A 23,191-nucleotide genomic window follows, 5' to 3' on the forward strand; every position below is an offset into this window, starting at 1 on the left:
ATTTGAAATTAGGAGAGAGAGAGAGAGAGAGAGACTGCCATAATGTCCAATAACTCCCACTCAGCCACTCATAATATATCATAAAGCAAAACTTTCTCCGTCAAACACCAAATATAAAAGCGATACATCAGAAGTCGCCTGTGTTTTTCTCTTCCTCTATCACCGCCTAATTATAGTTACCTGAGACGCAGACAGGTGTGAGTGGACGGCCGACGCGGGGCAGGTAAGTAAGTGTTACCTGTCGGGGCTGTTAGCGAGACCAATTGCATTCTTTACCTCACGAAGGACGACAGGTGTTCAGGTGATCGATTTTGGCCCCTGACGTCACCACACACACACACACACACACACACACACACAGCGCTGACGGGTAAACATAACTCACACTCGCTCATGTATGTTTTGTTTGCTTTATTGGTGTCATAATAGTATATACATTAATGGAATAACAGGTCTAATAACTTTGGCTTCTATTAAATAATTATTAGCAAATATAATTATCATAATGAGGTTCATTTCCTAGGTATGTATGTTTGTTTGTTCCTCGTGTGTGTGTGTATGTGTGTGTGTGTGTGTGTGTGTGTGTGTGTGTTGGTGTCAGCATGTAGCACACAGCCGTGAGGCAAGACACACGTGTAAGTACTGAGGCAAGGACTGGACGGAGCAGTAGATGAGGTAACACTTGCATACTTGTGGCTTGAAACACTAACGTAAGCTACGACACACTGTAACACTATCTTACACCTTCACCACCGCGCCGCGGACACGCCATTATTCGCCGCAGCCACAGCACGAGGTCGTCGTGGCCAGACTCGCCCTGGCCGCCTGCCGAAGGAGGTACTTCTCTAGCGCGGCCGCTCAGCGCCGCCCTTCCCATCGCCACGTGAGGCCGTCTCTGCAGGGGCCCTCGAGGCCTCGAGGGGCGCAGTGCCGCGACCTCACGCCGCCGGCCACGTCAGCACGGCGAGGCGGGCTGGTGCTGGCGGTGGCGGGCTGCCTCACTGTGACGCCTTTGGGTATAGTTATCCACGCAAGTCACAGCAGCCTCGCCAGCGTCCCGCGCCGCTGAGGGCAGCAGCAGGCGAGCGTCCCTTGGGTACTCACGCCGTGATCTCGCCCGCCTTCCGCATCAGCTCCATCTTCACCTCCTGGTCGCGCGCCTTGAGCCGCAGGTCCTGCAGCGAGGCGTGGCGCCGCTCAGCGTCGTCCCGGTGCAGGGGCAGGGACGGGAGGGGCGGCGGCTGTATGCCCGCGGGGCCGGTGAGCGGGGGCGAGTAGGGCAGGGGCGGCGCCAGGCTGGAGGACGAGAGGGACGGGGCGGAGCTCTGCAGGCCGGCGAGGGACGGCAGGTAGGGCTGCAGGCTGGACAGGTAATGCGGCGGCGGCTCCAGCTTGGAGCGCTGGGACAGCTGGGCCAGCACGGAGGTGAAGGAGGGCGTGTAGTGCAGCAGGTGGGGGGCCAGCACGGGAGGCCGGAACTGCAGGTCCCGCAGCATGGCTAGCGACGGGTGGAGGTACGGCGAGCCGGGCGGCAGCAGCGGCTGGGTGGCGGACGCGGCGGCCACGGCAGCGGCAGCGGAGGTGGGCGGCAGGTAGGGGTTCGGGGGCGGCACGCGGGCCCCGTGGAACATGGCGGCGGGGTCGAGGTGCTTGGCCCCAGGGAAGCCCAGGCCGGTGGCGAAGGGGCTGGAGATGGTGGGGGGAAGGGGCGAAGGGCTCTGAAGGGGCAGCGAGGCCGAGGAAGGGAAGCCGCCGTAGGGGTGCGTGGAGGGGCCGACCTTTTCCTGCTTCCTCCACTTGGCCCGCCGGTTCTGGAACCACACCTGCAACACAGACACAACACGTTACTTAGCGGCCCGTATAACTTCGCCTGCAACACATACAACACGGGTCACTTAGCGGCTAACAAAACAACACCTGTACCACAAACACATGTCATCTGGCGGCCAACAGACCCACACCTACAACAACAACACACACGACGTCACTTAGCGGCCAAAAGAACTACAGCTGCAACACAAACACATGTCACCTGGCGGCTACCAGACCCACACCCACAACAGCAACACACACGACACGCCACTTAGCGGGCCACAACACCGCCGGCAACACACACAGCGTGTCACTTGGCGGCCAACACGCGGCGCAGATCGCGGCGCCGCACATACATCAATTACGGCATTGTTTACGGTCACTAATCCGGCCGGCGGGTCCCGAGCGGCCGAGACCTCATAACGCGGCGCGAGTTACTGCGGCCAGACACGAGACGACCCTCGCCCGCACCTCCCGCGGCCCGCAGCTCCTCGCTATATTGATGTGACACCCCGACGAGGATCACCTTCGCCGGCCGCCCCTCCTGAGCCCTCCCGCGGCAGGCAGTCAGGCCGCCGCGGGTACCTGCAAGAGTCATGGCCGCTGCACCCCCACCCCTCTGCGTGTGTCTGCGTCGTCCGTCAGCCGTGTGGACAACGGCTGCCCTAACTTACCAGCGTCATTACCGCTATATCAGAAGAAAATTTAATTTCCTCTGACGGGTTAATTTCTTCCTACTTTATATCTGGGAACGATGCTTCCCTTGGGGCCACTAGAGTCTCTTTAATCTCGTCTCCTGCAGGATAGCCTTCTTCCCCCTCCTTCCCCCCTCTCTAGACCCCTTCAGACGGGGCCCCACACAACACCCCGTCATCCAAACCTGTCACACCAAGGTAATTACTCCCCTCCAGCCACCCTTACCACCCCACCCTCCCTTCTCCCCTCACCCACACCTCTCCAGCCAACCTCCCTCATCCCCTCACCCCTCCCCTCATCCATCTCCCCGATACTTCCTCTCCCTTACACCCTCACACTATCATCCCTTTCCTTCATTCACACACAATCACAATCTCATACATGCTTTATTTTTATCTCATATAGCCACCCTGCCCTTCCCTTCCCTTCCTTACCCAACAAACTCCCTCTTCTCCCCTTCTCGCTTTGTCCAGAATTTGTAGAAGTCATACACTCCCACGTCAGTTTTCTCTCCCCATACAATAAATCACATCCCTCTCCCCACCTCCTATACTCACCCCACACCTCTGTAAGTCACCCATTTCTATTTCTCCCCCTTCCATCTCTACACGGGGAGAACACGAAGAGAAAGGCGAGGAAGAGAAATATAAGAAAATAACGAGAAAATATAAGACAATAATATTTTTCCATTTTAGAAAGTATATAACAATTAGCTTTCCTCGGTCCTCTTGTGACAGAAAAAAAGTTTGTATCATCGTCATCATCAGCCATTAGTTAACCCAGTGCAGGCCTTTACACTTCTATTTGATTTTAGTGTGCTCCATCCTGCTCCAGCGAAGGTTGTAATTTCATCTCCAGCTGGTCCTCTGTCTGTCTGATGTTATCGTATGCCATCCTGCCAGATGTGTGTTCCTTAGCTTCATGGTACAGAAGAAGGAACAAACTACCACCGGGATCATGAAACTACTCCTGGAAATGCCCACAATTCCTACGAAAACCTTGTCAAATATGTGGTTTTTAGGTTCATGGTGCAGAAGAAGGGACAAACTACCACCGGGATCATGAAACTACTCCTGGAAATGCCACAACTCCTACGAAAACCTTGTCAAATATGTGGTTTTTAGCTTCATGGTACAGAAGAAGGATCAAACTACCGCCGGGATCATGAAAGTACTCCTGGAAATGCCCACAACTCCTACGAAAGCCCTGCGGGCACCTTGTCAAATATGTGTTTCTTAGGTTCATGGTACAGAAAAAGGGTCCTACTACCACGAGGATCATAAAACTACCCCTGGAAATGCCCACAACTCCTACGAAAGCCTTGTCAAATATGTCGTTTCTTAGGTTCATGATACAGAAGAAGGATCAAACTACCACCACGATCATAAACCTACCCCTGGAAATGCCCACAACTCCTACGAAAACCTTGTCAAATATGTGGTTTTTAGCTTCATGGTACAGAAGAAGGGTCAAACTACCACGAGGATCATAAAACTACCCCTGGAAATGCCCACAACTCCTACGAAAGCCTTGTCAAATACGTGTTTCTTAGCTTCATGGTACAGAAGAAGGGACAAACTACTACCGGGATCATAAAACTACTCCTGGAAATGCCCACAACTCCTACGAAAACCTTCTCAAATATGTGCGCTGGGGCTCCGAAGCGTTTAAGATGGCATCAGATCCGGCGAAGGTTCTAATCTCTCTCCACCTCTGGTTCTCGCTCTTCCCTGACTCCTATAAATCCTAGAGGAAGTGAAATCTTTGAACATTCCTCCACACACGACTTTTCCCCCAAACACACACATAAACAAACAAGCAAAAAAATACACACATGCCCCCCTTAAGGAGAAAGTCGCCTCCATACTCCCCTTCCCCCCCATACACACAGACTTACGGCCCCCTCCTCCCCCCGCCCCTTCCTCCTCCCCTTCCCCCCCCGGGTCGGTAAGGGGATAAATAAAGCAGCCTCTTCCGCCCCCCGCCCCCAGAAGACCACGCCCCCAACCCCCCCCGTCACGCTACCGAAACACACACACACACACACACACACACACACACACACACATACACACACACACACACACACAACGATAGATACAGATAGATAAACGGATAGATAGATACAGATAGTGTGTGAGAGAGAGAGAGAGAGAGAGAGAGAGAGAGAGAGAGGCATGACAGACAGACAGACGGACGGACGGAAACTAATTAGGCACAAATACCCACAAACAGACAGCGACAGGCACACGGGAAGACAAAGGGAGACACAAAGACAGACAGACAGACAGAAGAGAAAACCTAATTGGCCACAAAAATCCACTCTCCCACCACCACCACGGAGACAGACTTCCTTCCTCTCCCTTCCCTCTCCCTCTCTCTCTCTCTCCCCCTCCTCAAACACAACAGGTAGAAAGATAGAGAAAAATAAGTCAGATTTCTCCCACCATGACGACTTAGATATCCTTCCTCTTCCTCTCTCTTTCTCCTTCCTTCCTTCCCTCCTCCTCCTCCTCCTCCTCCTCCTCAAACACAACAGGTAGAAAGATAGAGAAAAATAAGCCCGATTTCTCCCACCATCACTGCTTAGATATCCTTCCTCTCCCTCTTCTTCTCTCTCTCTCTCTCCTTCCTTCTCTCCTCCTCCTCCTCTAACACAACAGAGAGAAAGATGAATCACATAATCAGGAAAATAAATCAAATCTCTCCCACCATCACCTCTTAGATTTCTTTCCCTCCTCTCTCTCCCTCTTCCTCTCTCTCTCCTCCTCCATCAAGGCTACAGGTAAAGATTGATAATACCTGCCGAAGCGAACACCTGAGAGAGAGTAAACAGAGGAATAAATCACAACTTACAGGTATGAATTTTCTCTTTCCGTGGAGATGGTTTTATTTTATTGTGACGGGAAGATATTGATGTTGATTATGCGTTTGGTGGAGATGAATGACTGGACTCTGGAATATTACAGGAGTTATACAGGAAGACCCTATATTGTGGGTGAATGCTGATAAAGTGTTTGGGTAAGATTGATGTTTGGGCTCCCGAGATGTTAGTGGAATCAAGCAAGAATGATCTATAATATTAAGCACACGAAGAGTCTATGTTGTGGGTGAATGCTGATTAAGTGTTTGGGTAAGATTGATGTTTGGGCTCCCGAGATGTTAGTGAAATCGAGCAAGAATCTTCTGTATTTAAAAAGTGGATGTTGATGAATTGTGTGATCTTTGAAATGCTAGTCGAATCAAAGGGCAATCGTCTGTTGTTATAAGTGGATGTTTTATATATTTTTTTATTTTTATTTATTTTTACAGCAAAGGAAACGACTCAAGGGCAAAAAAAAAAATAATAATGAAAAAAAGCCCGCTACTCACTCCTCCTATTTGTGTTCGGTTAAGATTAATGTGCCAACCTCGAAAGGCAAATGGATTTTAATAGGACTTTTCTTCATCCTAAGTGAATGTTGATGAAATGCTTCGAGTTCGGAATGTTACAGGAATGAAACAGGTATCTTTTATATTATTAAGTCTTGTATATTATTAATTTTCTACATTATTAAGTAAAAAAATGATTGAATGTTTGGTTGAGCTTAATGTTTAGATTTCAAAATGATGGTTGAATCAAACAGGAATCATCTTAAACATCTAAGTAAAGGTTGATGATATGTTTGGTTATTCTTAGCATTTTTCTATAACTATTTATCGACTTGGCTAAACACACAAAATAATGCAAAATAATCTATCCCATTATTATTTCACTATTCCATTACACTGCCTCTGTTTCTGCTGGTATTAATTTACTTTCCCTCGCTATATTTGTGGATCTTCAATAAATTTTCAACTCCTACACATGAAAATCAACGCCTCGCTGCAAAAGACACTATGCTGATACTCATCCATCTACTGCCTAACGTATTAATGCTAGAGCCAATCAATGTTATCACACTTTCATCCCTATCAGTGGTATATAAACTCAGCGATAGCCTTCCTAAGATTGTATGGGTTCGTTCCTAAGACTTACTCCCTCAAGATTTAACTATTACTAGACTCAACACATAAAAGAGCAAATTTGTATCAGTCAGAATTCATATACCGTACCTCATTTCTGTTCTACCGTGCGTCCTCAGTTATTCCTGTTATTTATTGTTCCTCTCGTTGTTTGTATATGTCAAGCTTATGTCTCGGCTAAACACACATCGCAAAAAAAAAGTCAGTTTTGTTTACTGTATCATAGATTTTTTTCACTATACAACCATACGTCCCCTGTTACTGATGTTAGTTATTCGCGTTCTTCAATCTTCTGTAAATATTCTAAACAAACACAACAAAGCAAGGAAGTATCAATCAGTATTTCTCTGCTATACACCTCCCCCTCTGCCCTCTGTCCTCTGTTCCTGGCGTTATCAATTCACCGTTTCCTCCTCACTCTTTGTATATGTGAATCTTCCGTTACTTCCTAAAACACACATGAAAACGCAAATTATACATCAGTCAGTATTTCTCCACCATATATTTTCCCCTCCGCCCTTCGTTCCTGTTCCTGGTGTTATTAATTCACCGTTTCCTCCTCACTCTTTGTATATGTGAATCTTCTGTTCCTTCCTAAAACACACAGGAAAACGCAAAATATACATCAGTCAGCATTTGTCCGCCATATATGTCCCCCTTCACCCTTCGTCCCTGTTTCTGGTGTTATTAATTCACCGTTTCTACCTCACTCTTTGTATATGTGAATCTTCTGTTGCTTCGCTAAAACACGCAGGAAAACGCAAAGTATACATCAGTCAGTATTTCTTCATCATATATTTGTCCCCCTTCACCCTTCGTCCCTTGTCCCAGGCGTTATTAATTCACAGTTCCTCGCTCTTTGTATATGTGAATCTTCTGTTCCTTCGCTAAAACACACAGGAAAACGCAAAATATACATCAGTCCGCATTTGTCCGCCATATATGTCCCCCTTCACCCTTCGTCCCTGTTCCTGGCGTTATTAATTCACTGTCTCTGGCCCGCTCGTGGACGCTGGGCGGTGTGTGTTATCAGCTGATACACGTGGCGAGCCAATTACCTGTGGACGGGACCCGGTAATTGCAGGCGAGGCGCGGCGAACCCATACCAGCTTATCTAAATAATTGGGCCGAAGGGGGCACCTGTTAGGGCGGCCAGGTGAGGGGCGCGCGTGTGTTTGTTGCTTTTTCTGGTTTTGTTTGTTTGTTTTTTGTTATTTGGTGTTATTTTACTGTTATGTTGTCCATGATTTTGGGGGGATGTTTATTAGTGTTATTGTTTGTGCTGATTATAATTATTAGTATTTTGTTGATGTTATTGTATATATATTTATTGTTTGGTTATTATAGCTTTCATTTATTTTATTCGTTGTTATTATCGATATATTACTTCCCATAATTCCTACCAACGTGCTATTACTACTACTGCTACTACTACTACTACTACTACTACTACTACTACTACTACTACTACTACTACTACTACTACTACTACTAATAATAATAATAATAATAATAATAATAATAATAATAATAATAATAATAACAACAATAATCAGCGCTTTTCAAACAGAACCTTATGTATCTGAAAATGGCAAGTTCCTAAAATGATACCTAAATCCCTTTAAAATAACCCGGGCCTTTTTAAATGGTAACCCAGAACCTACTAAATGGTACTCCAGCCCCTCAAAGCAATAATCTAGACCCCTGTAAATGGTATCCAACTCCCCTTGAAATGGCAACACGGCCCCTTTATAATGGCACTCTGGGGCTATCTTAAGGGTAATCTAATCCCCTTAACTGGTAGCTTAATGACTCTTAAATATTAACTTAGTCCACTTATGGTAGTTCAGTCACCCGTAGTTAATAGGAATATAAAGAGGTGTTTTTTTATAAATTATTATTGTTTTGTTATTATTATTATTATTACTATTATTATTATTATTACTATTATTATTATTATTATTATTATTATTATTATTATTATTATTATTATTATTATTATTATTATTATTATTATTATTATTATTATTATTATTATTATTATTATTATTATTATTATTATTATTATTATCACTCTTATTGGTAGTAGTAGTAGTAGTAGTAGACCTTTATCAATTTATGGGCAATATTTTCACATGAAATTTTACGATAAGTGATTTTCTACTATTTTTCTCTTCTTTACTTTTTTTTTCTCTATCTTTTTCCTCCTTTTCTCTTCTATTCTCTCTCTTTTTTCCTTATTTCCGTCTTCTCTCTCTCTCTCTCTCTCTCTCTCTCTCTCTCTCTCTCTCTCTCTCTCTCTCTCTCTCTCTCTCTCTCTCTCTCGTCTCCTCTTCTCTTTTCTCTCTTTTCTTCTTCTTTCTCTTTTTTCTTTGATGTTTATTTATTTTCCCTTTTTATCCTCTCTTTTTTCTTCCTCCCCCCCCCCTCTCTCTCTCTCTCTCTCTCCCTCCCTCTTCTCCACCTCTCTCTCTCCTTCAACCCCCCGCCGCCATCCCGTCAATACGTTAGGTCAACAATGAACGCCTCCATCAATAACTGTAATGCTTCCGATTGTGTGCCGCGACAAAGGCCGAATTACTGGCTATTACTCAGGAAAAGGATGGTGTTACTGTTGTTGTTGTTGGTGGTGGTGGTGGTGTTGGTGGTGGTGATGGTGGTGGTGGTGGTGGTGGTAGGTGGTATGTGTATGGGGGGATGTTGGTTGTACTCTTTCTTTCTTTCTTCCTTTCTTTCTTTTTTTTTCCTTTTTATCTTTCTTTTTCCTTTCTTTCTTTCTTCTTTCTTTTTCCTTTCCTTCTTTCCTTCCTTCCTTTCTTTCTTTCTTTCTTCTTTCCTTACATTCTCTCCCACTATCATCATTGTTGTTGTTGTTATTTCTATATATGTAGTTTTGATAGTTGTGTAAGTAGTATTAGGAGTGTTAGTATTGGTATCATTATTATCATCATTATTATTATCATTAGTAGTAGTGGTATAAAATAATTAATAAGTAAAAGACTACATATAAATACCAAGACTCCAGATATTTTAGCGTCAAAATGAACATAGAACCAGCAACAACAAAATTAATAGTAGTAGTAGTGGTAGTATTAGTTGTAGTAGTGGTAGTAGTAGTATAGTAGTAGTAGTAGTAGTAGTAGTAGTAACACCGCTCTAACACCATGACTATTGACCCAAAAGATAAGTAAACGCTTTCAATAATAATAATAATAATGAGCGATTTTACCATAACTAAACACGTGATATCATTGCATCCTGAACAACAAACGCACCAACGAACAAAGGCCTGACATGCACAGTGATCTAAATCTACATCAGACCTCGACCAACAACCGCTAGTATGTGTGTGTGTGTGTGTGTGTGTGTGTGTGTGTGTTCTACTAAGTGGGATCTGATTCTCTTTAGTACGTTATTGGTATTGGTGTCAGTGGGTTCGTCTGTCTGTCTGTCTGTCTGTCTATCTCTCATGTAGACAGAAAAAAAACATGAGAGAAAAGATGATAAATAAGAAGAGAAAAACAATAACAAGAAAAAAAAGAAGCAAAAAAAATGAAAGAATAATTTGAGACGTTGCAAGATCAGGACTGTCATCGTCATCACCATCATTATCATCATCATCATCATCTGCATAGTAATCACCGCTGTCTAGACCCCCCCCCCCCCCCCCAATGCGGAAATGTATGTTAATGGCACGAGATCACAAAAAGATATGTAAATTCTGCAACCGATAGTGTAGGAAAGACTCTATTTAGTTTAATTTCCGACATTACGAGAAATATCTGGTAACAGGCAATTCTGATTAACATGAACCAAAAACATATAATTAGAATAGAAAGGTAACGTGGTAGCAGTAGTAGTAGTAGTAATAGTAGTAGTAGTAGTAGTAGTAGTAGAAGTAGTAGTTGTATCCATATGTGATCTTGTAGTAATAGTAGTAGTAGTAGTAGTAGTAGTAGTAGTAGTAGTAGTAAATGGTTGTTCTACTATTATCATTATTTACTACTAACATCATAATTTTTGGTATTGTAAATGTCACCGCTATCTCCGCCCCATCACTATCAACATTGCACTGAGGGATAGTAAAGATAACAGTAATATGAATACGGAATTTTGCATATGTGATCCCCTATCGCGCGAGTGCTGCAGAGGAGAAGGGTGAGAGAGGGGAGATAAGGGGGTGATAGGGAATTAAGCACACACAGACACACGGAAAGGAGAACAGATAAAGAACCAGGCACTTAGATAAACACACACACACACACACACACACACACACACACAGGAAAAGTTGGACAAATTTAAGGAGAAGTTGGACAAATTTAAGAAGTTGGACAAATTTAAGGAAAAGTTGGACAAATTTAAGGAAAAGTTTGACAAATTTAAGGAAAAGTTGGACAAATTTAAGAAGTTGGACAAATTTAAGAAGTTGGACAAATTTAAGGAGAAGTTGGACAAATTTAAGGAGAAGTTGGACAAATTTAAGAAGTTGGACAAATTTAAGGAGAAGTTGGACAAATTTAAGGAGAAGTTGGACAAATTTACGGAGAAGTTGGACAAATTTAAGAAGTTGGACAAATTTAAGAAGTTGGACAAATTTAAGAAGTTGGACAAATTTAAGGAGAAGTTGGACAAATTTAAGAAGTTGGACAAATTTAAGAAGTTGGACAAATTTAAGAAGTTGGACAAATTTAAGAAGTTGGACAAATTTAAGGAGAAGTTGGACAAATTTAAGGAGAAGTTGGACAAATTTAAGGAGAAGTTGGACAAATTTAAGGAAACGTTGGACAAATTTAAGAAGTTGGACAAATTTAAGAAGTTCGACAAATCTAAGGAGAAGTTGGACAAATTTAAGAAGTTGGACAAATTTAAGAAGTTGGACAAATTTAAGAAGTTGGACAAATTTAAGAAGTTGGACAAATTTAAGAAGTTGGACAAATTTAAGAAGTTGGACAAATTTAAGAAGTTGGACAAATTTAAGGAAACGTTGGACAAATTTAAGGAAAAGTTGGACAAATTTAAGGAAACGTTGGACAAATTTAAGGAAACGTTGGACAAATTTAAGGAAAAGTTGGACAAATTTAAGAAGTTGGACAAATTTAAGGAAACGTTGGACAAATTTAAGGAAACGTTGGACAAATTTAAGGAAAAGTTGGACAAATTTAAGAAGTTGGACAAATTTAAGGAAAAGTTGGACAAATTTAAGAAGTTGGACAAATTTAAGGAAACGTTGGACAAATTTAAGGAAACGTTGGACAAATTTAAGGAAACGTTGGACAAATTTAAGGAAAAGTTGGACAAATTTAAGGAAAAGTTGGACAAATTTAAGGAAACGTTGGACAAATTTAAGGAAAAGTTGGACAAATTTAAGGAAAAGTTGGACAAATTTAAGGAAACGTTGGACAAATTTAAGGAAAAGTTGGACAAATTTAAGAAGTTGGACAAATTTAAGGAAACGTTGGACAAATTTAAGGAAAAGTTGGACAAATTTAAGGAAAAGTTGGACAAATTTAAGGAAACGTTGGACAAATTTAAGGAAAAGTTGGACAAATTTAAGGAAACGTTGGACAAATTTAAGGAAACGTTGGACAAATTTAAGGAAACGTTGGACAAATTTAAGGAAAAGTTGGACAAATTTAAGGAAACGTTGGACAAATTTAAGGAAAAGTTGGACAAATTTAAGGAAAAGTTGGACAAATTTAAGGAGAAGTTGGACAAATTTAAGGAGAAGTTGAACAAATTTAAGGAGAAGTTGGACAAATTTAAGGAAAAGTTGGACAAATTTAAGAAAAAGTTGGACAAATTTAAGGAGAAGTTGGACAAATTTAAGGAAAAGTTGGACAAATTTAAGAAAAAGTTGGACAAATTTAAGAAAAAGTTGGACAAATTTAAGGAAAAGTTGAACAAATTTAAGGAGAAGTTGGACAAATACAGATACGGAGACGGGACCACACGAGCGTAAGCCCAGGCCCTGTAAAACTACAACTAGGTAAATACAACTAGGTAAACACACAAACAGAGGCATACAGGTAAAAAGGAAGATAGAGAGACAGAGAACCAGACAGATAAACACACACAGAGACATACAGACGAAAGGGGAGATAGAGAGACAGAGAACCAGACAGATAAACACACACAGAGACATACAGACAAAAAAGGAAGATAGAGAGACAGAACCAGACAGATAAACACACACAGAGACTTACAGACAAAAAAGTAAGATAGATACAGAACCAGACAGATAAACACACACAGAGACTTACAGACAAAAAAGAAAGATAGAGAGACAGAACCAGACAGATAAACACACACAGAGACTTACAGACAAAAAAGAAAGATAGAGAGACAGAACCAGACAGATAAACACACACAGAGACTTACAGACAAAAAAGAAAGATAGAGAGACAGAACCAGACAGATAAACACACACAGAGACTTACAGACAAAAAAGAAAGATAGAGAGACAGAACCAGACAGATAAACACACACAGAGACTTACAGACGAAAACGAAGATAGAGAGACAGAGAACCAGACAGATAAACACACACAGAAACTTACAGACGAAAACGAAGATAGAGAGACAGAGAACCAGACAGATGCAAATAAACAACACAGAGACAGACAGACGAAGGGAAGATAGACAGAGAACCAGACAGATGCAAATAAACAACACAGAGACAGACAGACGAAGGGAAGATTGACAGAGAACCAGACACAGATGCAAATAATCGTACTTACACACATACAGACAGACGGATATTGAGGTTGACAGACAGACAAACAGAGACGCTATCTACCGCATAACAATGTAGCCAGCATAAATATGAGAAATCACTTTATGAATTTTAACAGCCATTGCGAATAGAAAATTATATGAGTAAACTATTCCTGGGAAATGAAAATAAAAGAGCAAGAATCAAATATATGTATTACCTTGACGAGGTGGGAAGAACGTGAGACTTGCTTTTTTTTTTTTTACGTGTTACGAGAATAATAAAAATAAAAGAAATAAAAGAAAGCTAAAAACGAGGGAGTCATAAAGGAGAGAGATCTAGAAATGAGAGAATTATCGAGGAAAGAAAAATAGAAATAGAATAATTATGAAGGAAATACGACTAGAAATGAGAGAATTATAAAAGAAAACTACAAATAGAAGTGAAAATAAAAGAAAGCTAAGATCGCGGGAATGATAAAGGAGAGAGATCTAGAAATGAGAGATTTAGCAAGGAAAGAAAGATAGAAATGAAATAAGTATGAAGGAAATAAGACTTGAAATGAGAGAATTATAAAAGAAAACTGCAATTGAGAAGATTATAATGAAAAAAATACTGGAAATGAGAGAATTATAAAAGAAAACTGCAATTGAGAAGATTATGATGAAAACAATACCGGAAAGGAGAAAATTATCGAGGAAAGGAAGCGAGAAATGAAAGAATTATGAAGGAAATAGACTAGAAATGAGAGAATTATATAAGAAAACTACAATTAAGAGGATAATGATGAAAAAAATACTGGAGAGGAAAGAATTATCGAGGAAAGGAAGCGAGAAATGAATAAGTATGAAGGAAATAGACTACAAATGAGATAATTATAAAAGAAAACTACAATTGAGAAGATTATGATGAAAAAAAAATACTGGAAAGGAAAGAATTATCGAGGAAAGGAAGCGAGAAATGAAATAATTATGAAGGAAATAGGCGAGAAATGAGAGAATTATATAAGAAAACTACAATTGAGAAGATTATGATGAAAAAAATACTGGAAATGAGAGAATTATCGAGGAAAGGAAGCGAGAAATGAATAAGTATGAAGGAAATAGACTAGAAATGAGAGAATTATATAAGAAAACTACAATTAAGAGGATAATGATGAAAAAAATACTGGAAAGGAAAGAAATATCGAGGAAAGAAAGCAAGAAATGAAATAATTATGAAGGAAATAAGACTAGAAATGAGAGAATTATAAAAGAAAACTACAAATGAGAAGATTATGATGAAAAAAATACTGGAAATGAGAGAATTATCGAGGAAAGAAAGCGAGAAATGAAATAATTATGAAGGAAATATGACTAGAAATGAGAGAATTATATAAGAAAACTACAATTGAGAAGATTATGACGAAAAAAAATACTGGAAATGAGAGAATTATCGAGGAAAGGAAGCGAGAAATGAATAAGTATGAAGGAAATAGACTACAAATGAGATAATTATATAAGAAAACTACAAATGAGAAGATTATGATGAAAACAATACTGGAAAGGAAAGAAATATCGAGGAAAGGAAGCGAGAAATGAAAAAATTATGAAGGAAATAGACGAGAAATGAGATAATTATATAAGAAAATTACAAATGAGAGAATTATGATGAAAAAAAAAATACTAGAAATGAGAGAGATCAGCCGCACTTCAAAAGGACAAAATGAGGTACCGTTGGAAAGGCTTACACCATCACCGTCATCATCATCATAACACGTCCGTCATTTTGACATCCATATATTCCCGGGCCCGTCATCACTCTCTGCTGGTGATGATACGAGATTATGAACCACGAACTTTTGTCATCACTCCGCGGCTGTTATTTTTTTAGCTTGTGGTTGTTGTTGTTGTTGTTGTTAATATCTTTTTTGTGCTTATGTATTAGTGTATGATAATGACCCCAATTTTATTATTGCAATCTATTTTTGCTCCTAATATCATAGACTCTAGTGATGATTTTTTTTTTTTTTTTTGGATGTATGATAATTTCGACTCCAATCTTATCACTAAATTTTCTTCTGTGATATTAATGTGATAGATTTTTTAAGATGGTTATTTTTTTACGTGTATATATTATGACTACAATCTTATCATCACTTTGTTTTTTTGGATATTAAATTGACAGATCCTTATAACTATTTTCTTTTTTTTGTTTTTTTTGTTTTTTGTTTTTAACAGCAAAGGAGTCAGTTCAAGGACATAAAAAAAAAGATAACAAATGTGAAAAAGAGCGGGGTTAAGTAGCGTCTATATAGTTTCTTTGCACATATATATTAATTCTTCTCCTCGGCATTATTATCGTAAGTTAGAAGGAGTCGCTGTTATTTATGAGCCTCCTCCACTAAGGTCTGTTGTGTGCTGGTTTTTCGTTGATGATTTTGTTTCTTATGTTCACACTCTATTTTGTCTCTCATGTCTTCCCTTAAACACTCCATCGACCTCTTTCTTAGTCTTCTTCCTCTTTGTTCTGTACTTCCATTCTCTTCCCTTATCTTCCTATATAGCCTTTCACTCCTCTTTCATACACCTATTCTCGTCTTTCTCTTTTCCTTTTATCATGTTTTCCTCTTCTCTTCCTTCTTCTTTCTATCCACTCCATCTATCCACCCTTTCCTCTTCTCCCTCTCTTCCTTTAATTCTGATCTCTCCTTCTCTTCCCTCGTTCTCCTACACTGTCTTCCGATCTATCCACCCTTTCCTCTTCTCCCTCTCTTCCTTTTATTCTCTTCTCCCCTTCTCTTTTCTCGTTCTCCTATCCACTCCTCTCATCTATCCACTCTTTCCTCGTCTCCCTCTCATTCTTCCACCATATTAATTCATTTTCTTCCCTTCTCTTTCTGCATTTTCCTCTTCTCTCTTCCTCTCACGTGTCCAAATCATCTCAAGTCTAGTTTCTTCCGCTTTCTTCAATGTTCCCGTAACCTTCACTGTTCCCCGGATGCAAGTTTTTTTTATACTTATTTGCATTTATATAATTCCCCGCTAACCACAAAATATACTGCTGGAATTCTTTAAGCGTATATTGTCTTCTGCGTATTGAGTATTTTATTGTTAACTTCTTTTATTATGAATTTTGAACAGATTCGAGGATGTTTGAATAAGTGCAATACATCGGTAAATGATTATAAAGTGGTGAAATTGATGTTTATTGAGATTATTCAGCACATCCTCAACATCTGCGTATTCTATTTCTATTTGTGTTCTGCGTATTGATCATTTATATCCTAACTTCTTTTATTACGTGAAATTGATATATATATAGAAATTATTCAGCATATCCTCAACATCTGCGTATTCCATTTCTATTTGTGTTCTGCGTATTTATCATTCTATATGCTAACTTCTTTTATTATGATTTTTTTAACGGATTCGAGGATATATGATTAAGTGCAATACGTCGGTAAATGATTATAAAGTGGTGAAATTGATATACAGAGATTATTCAACATATCCTCAACGTCTTTGTATCTTATTTATATTTGTGTATTGCGGTTAAGAAGATACGGGGCTCATAAGACGGTAGAAAACAAAACTGGTTATAAATTGATATACTGATACATTTTACAACACTCCGGTTATGTTATTTTTTATCATGCGTTCATTATTGTCCTCTACGTATGCAAGGACTGTGAATTATATATCAATGGGGGGGAATTATATTGGTTTCTGGCTTCCTTTGGCGTCCACGTGAGCTAAGTGAAGTTCTCTGCAGAAATTGACCTCTCTTTCGGCCACTCCTCTGAACTCATTTTTATAGGAGCAGGGATTAGCGGGCTTTTTTTTCATTATTGTTTCCTTTTTTTTTTGCCCTTGAGGTGTCTCCTTTGCTTAAAAAAAAGTTGATTTGTTTACCGGTTCGATGAATAGTTTAGGCGCTCTCTCGTATCCCCCAAACATCAAATTCTTCTCTGAGTAATTTTTTTTTTCCCTTATAATTCTACTGCTGGTCGGGAACATAAGAACATAAGAACGTAGGAGTCTGCAAGAGGCCCTTTCGTATACCCCAAACATCGACTTAATTCTTCTTTAAGTATTTTTTTTCTTTTTAATTTTACTACTGGTCGGGAACATGAATGATCTCTTTCCTACACGCCAATCATCGAATTCTTCTTTGAGTTATATATTTTCTTTCTTTTTTAATTTTACTACTGGTCGGGAACATGTATTTGCTCTATCGTATACCCCAAACATCGAATTCTTCTTTGAGTAATATAATTTTCTTTCTCTATAATTTTACTACTGGTCGGGAACATGTATTTGCTCTCTCGTATCCCCCAAACATCGACTTTTCTGTAACATCTTTTTTTATTTTTTCTTACTTTTATCGTCATTATATTGCGACAGGCATGTAAGGAGACGAATAAGTACCTGTCAATTTTTTTTTCTTTGGGATATTTTTCTTTCTTTTCAATTCTTATTACTTTTTATCGAGGCGTCTTAGAGTGACAGGCGTGTAAAGAACTTGATCATGCTAATCCGTCGACTTTTCTCTGAGTGATATTTTCTTTACTTTATTCAAATCTCTTACTCTTATCAAGGCATCATGGTGTGACAGGCGTGTGAAGTGCTGCTCATCATGTCAGCAGCCAACACTTCATTTTATCATCATTATCGACAGTTTTCACACAGCTTAGAATATACTTTTAACGCATCTCGTGATATTATTTCTGTAGCTGCCATTATTTAAGGTCTCCATGAGGTGATGCAATTATTTTAGTCTGTACAATAGTTTCAGTGAGTCTATATTAGCTCCTTCGTAAACCCCAAACATCGACTTCTTCTTTGAGTAATTGTTTTTCTTTCGTTTAAATTTTACTACTCTTCAGGAACGTGCATGAGCTTTTTCGTATACTCCAAACATCGACTACTTAATATGATGGTAATTAATTCTGGTTGTCAGCGTCTTTTTTTCCCTGGGTAAGATATTTTAAACGTCAACGCCATTTTCCACATCGCATGAATCACTAAAAGAAGCTCTGTATTAATGTATGTGTAGTTTTCTCAGGCACATCCGCGCTGCAATGCCTACACAAACATTACGATAATACTCATGTTTTTTTTTAATCGTCAAAATTGTTCACATGCAGACCAATAAATTTTCTCTAGCGATACGTATAAAAAATAAATAAATATAAACTCTTCGTTAAATATTCAGACTACACTTATGACTATGAATCGTCCTAGAACTTAAGAAAAAGGCAGATGCTTAGAGCGATACTTCTCTCCGAATCCTTCTAATACTCGAACAAAAACAAACACACATAAACATAAGAAATACAAATGTAGCCAGCAGGGGAGAGCTAGTCTAGTGTAAGTGATCACTCTATTTATATATTCCAGTCTATAATGAAACCCACGTCAGCCCAACATGCCCTCAACTCCCAACTCGGCCACTCACTACCATTAACTAGGCTCTGATTGGCGGACCGGTGACAGGTGAACGCGACAACACTCACCTGTATGCGCGCCTCCGTCAGACCGATCTTCATGGCGAGCTCCTCTCTGCAGAAGGAAAGGATTGCACGTGTTAGTCACCTCAGAGTCTGGTTCACTGAGTCGTGCGCGGCGGCCACTGTCTGCTTCTTGGTCTGATTAGTGTTGCGTGAATTATGATTTTACTGAGATTTTGCAATGATTTTAGTTTTTTGTATGTTGTTGATGATGGTCTTTTGGTGTTTGTTCTGCTGTGACGGCTACGCACGAATTCCACTGCCTTTAGTTTTGTTATTAATGGACACCTTAACTTTGTTGTAGGCCACCGTTGTTGTTATTATTGTGTTTTAAACCTAAAATAATGAACAAGGCAATATTACCTTTCAGTAACAGGTAAATTATATCTATCCGTGTAGCAGCGACGGGCCAAATTTGTGCCATGATATAAACCCCCCAAAATAGATGATACATAAACTGATCACAAATGCGTTTATATATATTATGAAATGGTTTGTGTGAGTGATGATTTTTTCTCATTTTTCTCGCTTAGAGGGACCAATAATAAACATGACCCCCGCTGCTACCGGGCTAAAGCCTTTCGTTACACTTTACTTCAGTGATCTTGTGCCGATGCTGTTACTTTTGGGCAGTGACAAATCCGTGACACAGAACTTTACATCTTCACCTTGCAGAAACAGACACATTACATCCTATACAACATTTCGTTACACTTTACTTCAGTGTTCCTGTGCCGATGCTGTTATTTCTGTGTGCTGTTAAACCTGTAATACAGAACAAGATGGCTTCACCTTTCAATAACGGATGTAATGTGTCCTATAGAGCCTTACACCTCTGCCTTCTCAGCAAAACACTTTGCTTCGATTTTCTTGTTTCCATGATGTTACTTTTGTGTATTGTTAAACCTATACAGAACAAGACGACTTCACCTCTCAGTAGTAGACACAATATGTTCTAAAGCCTTTCCTCACCACTCTGCCCTCACCGGCTGCCCACCTGCCCCCCACTCACCTGGTGAACACGTCTGGGTAGTGCGTGCGGGCGAACACCTTCTCGAGCTCCTCCAGCTGGTAGGAGGTGAAGGTGGTGCGGTAGCGGCGCTGCTTCCGCTTGGAAGGGCCGCCCGACTCCCCGCCGCCCTCGCTGCTTCCTTCGCCTCCGCCGCCCGTACTCCCGCCCTCCTCCTCTTCCTCGCACGCCTCGTCGCCCTTTCCGACCTCCACCTCAGAGTCTGTGTCCACCACGTCCACCTCCAGGTCCTCCTCGGCCTCCTGGTGGGGGCGCTGTGACGGCGGACTCTGGCGGTGGGCGGGCGTGGCCTGGGCGGCTCCTTCGCCCTGGCGTTTGAGGCACATGTCCAGAGCCACGGACACGGGCGTGGGCGTCGGGCACTCTTCCAGGATCCCCATGACTCCCTGCAAGGACAAGAACCGACCGTCAGCGTCAAATAACCCGTCGGGCGGCGCACAACCCTCACTTAGCGCCCGGCCGCCGCCGCCACCACCAGCCCTCAATGACGGGGTGCGCGGCCCTGCCACCCACGCCTACAGGAAACGAGAAACAGATACCCACTGGCTCCGTAACAACCCCTTCCTCCCGCCGCTGTCACACACTCGCCTCCCTCAGGAAACACCTGTCTAATGTTGACAAATCTCCGACGAGCACCGCGTCACCGCAGGGCCCCGCGCTGCCCCCGCCGCGGCTCGCCGCCGCCTCCTCTGAACACCAACGCGGCGAACACACCTTGTTGTGCCTCTCGACACACGCACAAATCAACGCTTTTTGTGGACGCAACAAAATACCGTGATTATGTTACTCTTCGAGGCGCCACACTTCGCTTCCTGCGAGCGGAGGGAAAAAACGCGACACGAGTGAAATTTTAATGTTAACTTTCCCTCGCAATTTCCCGACGTTTTACACCATCAAGACTTTGCACTTAGGCGGGAACGCTGACACAAAAAAGCTCCTTGTTACTTGAATAATGTCTAATAACTGGAAATTTTATTGGGACTTTTACAGATTATGCAATTTACATATAAATAGATAACAGGAATACAAAAATAACTGAGCCGACTCAGACACAAACGTGACGCCGAGCAAAATGAATCCAAACTCTTGAGGTGCTGTCTGAGTAATGCTCGCAGATATTCTCGCAATTCTCGTCCACACATGACTATGTTGAAAACCTGACCGTTGTTGCCGCATCCACTGCCCCGAGACCCATAACACAATAAGACTTGCACTCCTTTCCTAGCCATTGCCTCTACAATTGCACCCACATAAACTCTCGCACTCTTTGACCTACACCTTCCCCCTCGCAGGACGCAGCACCTAACACACACCCTCACACCCTGCAGTCCCTACGCGCAGCCCTCCTGTAAGGCTCCTCAGCGTACTCACGACTCCTGGCCTCTTCGCCTCCTCACCCGCGGAGCACCACAAGACCCTGCAAGGAAGCGTCACTAGGGCGGGACACTCGCCCTCGCCCTCGCCACACCAGCACGTACCGTAACACAAGGCCGCGACACAAAGGCGTCACACTTCGGCGGCGTGATATATCCTGCGGCGCCGGGCCACGAGAAGCGTCACTGTCCAAACAAACACAAGCTTTCGCACCTGTCCAAACGGGTTGACAGCGGCGCACTGACTGACTGGAACACCTGAGTCGGCCAGGTAGAGGGTCCAGGTGAGGGCGCGGCCATGTTGTGCTCCGCTGCGGCCCGGCCAATCAGCGGCGTCGCCCTCGCCACGTCACGCCGCCGACACCTCGGGGGCGTGGCGGCGCCGCCCACCATTCACGGCGCGGGATGGGTTTGTAGATAGCGATCAAGTGAGCATAATTTTTTGTTGAGTTAACCCATTTACATTCTTAGCCATTATTAAGGGAATAGCCCAGCATGGAGAACGGTTATCACGTCCACTTGTCAACATTTGATATTACTGTTAATGGGAGACACGGAGGCCGGATGCTGGGCGGGGAGCTCCATGTTACCTGGCCGGCCGCTTGCACCTGAGGGCCGCCGCGCAGCCCTGAGCCTCCCGCTGCGGCGCCATAAGGCCCGCGCGGCTCCCGAGGCTCCGTGGCCGCCCGGGAGGCCGCGGCGCTGACGTGTAGGGGAGCGGGTAGGAAATAATTATGATATGCTAATGATATCCTGTCCGCCTATAGACAAAGGTGAACTGACTTGATGAGATCCTAAACTATTTGTTCAGGAGGGTGACGTGTGTGTGTGTGTGTGTGTGTGTGTGTGTGTGTGTGTGTGTGTGTGTGTGTGTGTGTGTGTGTGTTCACGAACATTCGCTGAAGAACTGTTATCATGTGAATCATTTAAGGTAGGTACATCGTATTTTTTCTCCTACTCTTTTCCGCAAACTGCATCACGTACACACGCACGCACGAAATAAATATAATCATTACTACAACTGCTTTACGGAATACTGACAAAACTGCGATAAGAGAGAGAGAGAGAGAGAGAGAGAGAGAGAGAGAGAGAGAGAGAGAGCAAATAGATTACAAAAGGACATAAAAACTACACTGGAATGGGCGCGTGAAGTAAATAGATAACAGAATAATAATAATAATAATAATAATAATAATAATAATAATAATAATAATAATAATAATAATAATAATAATAATAATAATAATAATAATAATAATATGATAAACAATAAGGCGAATAATAATAAGGCGATAAGTAAATGGACTCCTGTGTTATAACAAGGGGACGAAAGGACTGTACTTAAATGGGCGTGTGTAGCAAATAAGTAACAAAAAAAAAATAATAAAAAAATACATATACTTGAATGGGCGTTTGGTGCAGATGAAACACAAAAAGAACAAAAAAGGAGCAACGGTAAAAATTTGTGGTTAGATTAATATTACGAATTTGCTAACACGTTCAAATAGTGCGATGTCAAAAAAGGATAATAAAGGAGAGAAAAAGGAGACGGAAAGAAAACTACAGAATGTGACAATGTATTAAAAGAATGAAGTTGTTGTTGTTGTTGTTGTTGTTGTTGTTGTTGTTGTTGTTGTTGTTGTTGTTGTTGTTGTTGTTGTTGTAGATTTCATTATGCGCTTTGGTTGGAGGAAAAATGCGCTTTCGTGACTTTTTATGGGGTGTCTGCGCTTTGGAACCACCCCCTCGCGCTTTAGTATCGCAACACTGCGCTTTAGTACCGCGTTGCGCTTTCGCACCCACCCTCAGATTTGATGTGTTGCGACCTGCACTTCAGTATCGTTTTGTCGAGGTTCCAGCTACTATTTTCAGCGAGCCAATCACAAGCCGAGAAATTGTTGCAGCGCTGTTCCTGCCACGCGGTGGCCGCCATTACGCCTTCTTCATGCATATCTTCAGCAGTAAAAACTATGGTAAGTCACCCATAATTACTGTGTATTCGTAGTGATAGAATGAAGATGAACTCATAGGAGATGGTAAAGGTAAAGTGGGTGCATACGCAGTGGCTGC

The 23,191-nt window shown here is 41.7% G+C and overlaps 1 protein-coding gene across 1 annotated transcript; it reads right to left on the reverse strand.

Annotated features, from left to right (window-relative positions):
- Window positions 1-396: 396 nt before the first annotated feature.
- LOC126988031 (homeobox protein aristaless-like) lies at window positions 397-21,392 on the reverse strand. The gene is made up of 4 exons (XM_050845773.1): window positions 21,227-21,392; window positions 19,731-20,134; window positions 18,725-18,770; window positions 397-1,823 (listed from the first exon to the last, which is right to left on the reverse strand). The coding sequence occupies exons 2-4, from the start codon at window positions 20,126-20,128 to the stop codon at window positions 1,101-1,103; spliced, it is 1,167 nt and encodes a 388-aa protein (XP_050701730.1). The 5' UTR covers window positions 20,129-20,134; window positions 21,227-21,392; the 3' UTR covers window positions 397-1,100.
- Window positions 21,393-23,191: the final 1,799 nt, after the last annotated feature.

The sequence above is a fragment of the Eriocheir sinensis genome, chromosome 67 (assembly GCF_024679095.1).
Source record: "Eriocheir sinensis breed Jianghai 21 chromosome 67, ASM2467909v1, whole genome shotgun sequence".
Taxonomy (NCBI): domain Eukaryota; kingdom Metazoa; phylum Arthropoda; class Malacostraca; order Decapoda; family Varunidae; genus Eriocheir; species Eriocheir sinensis.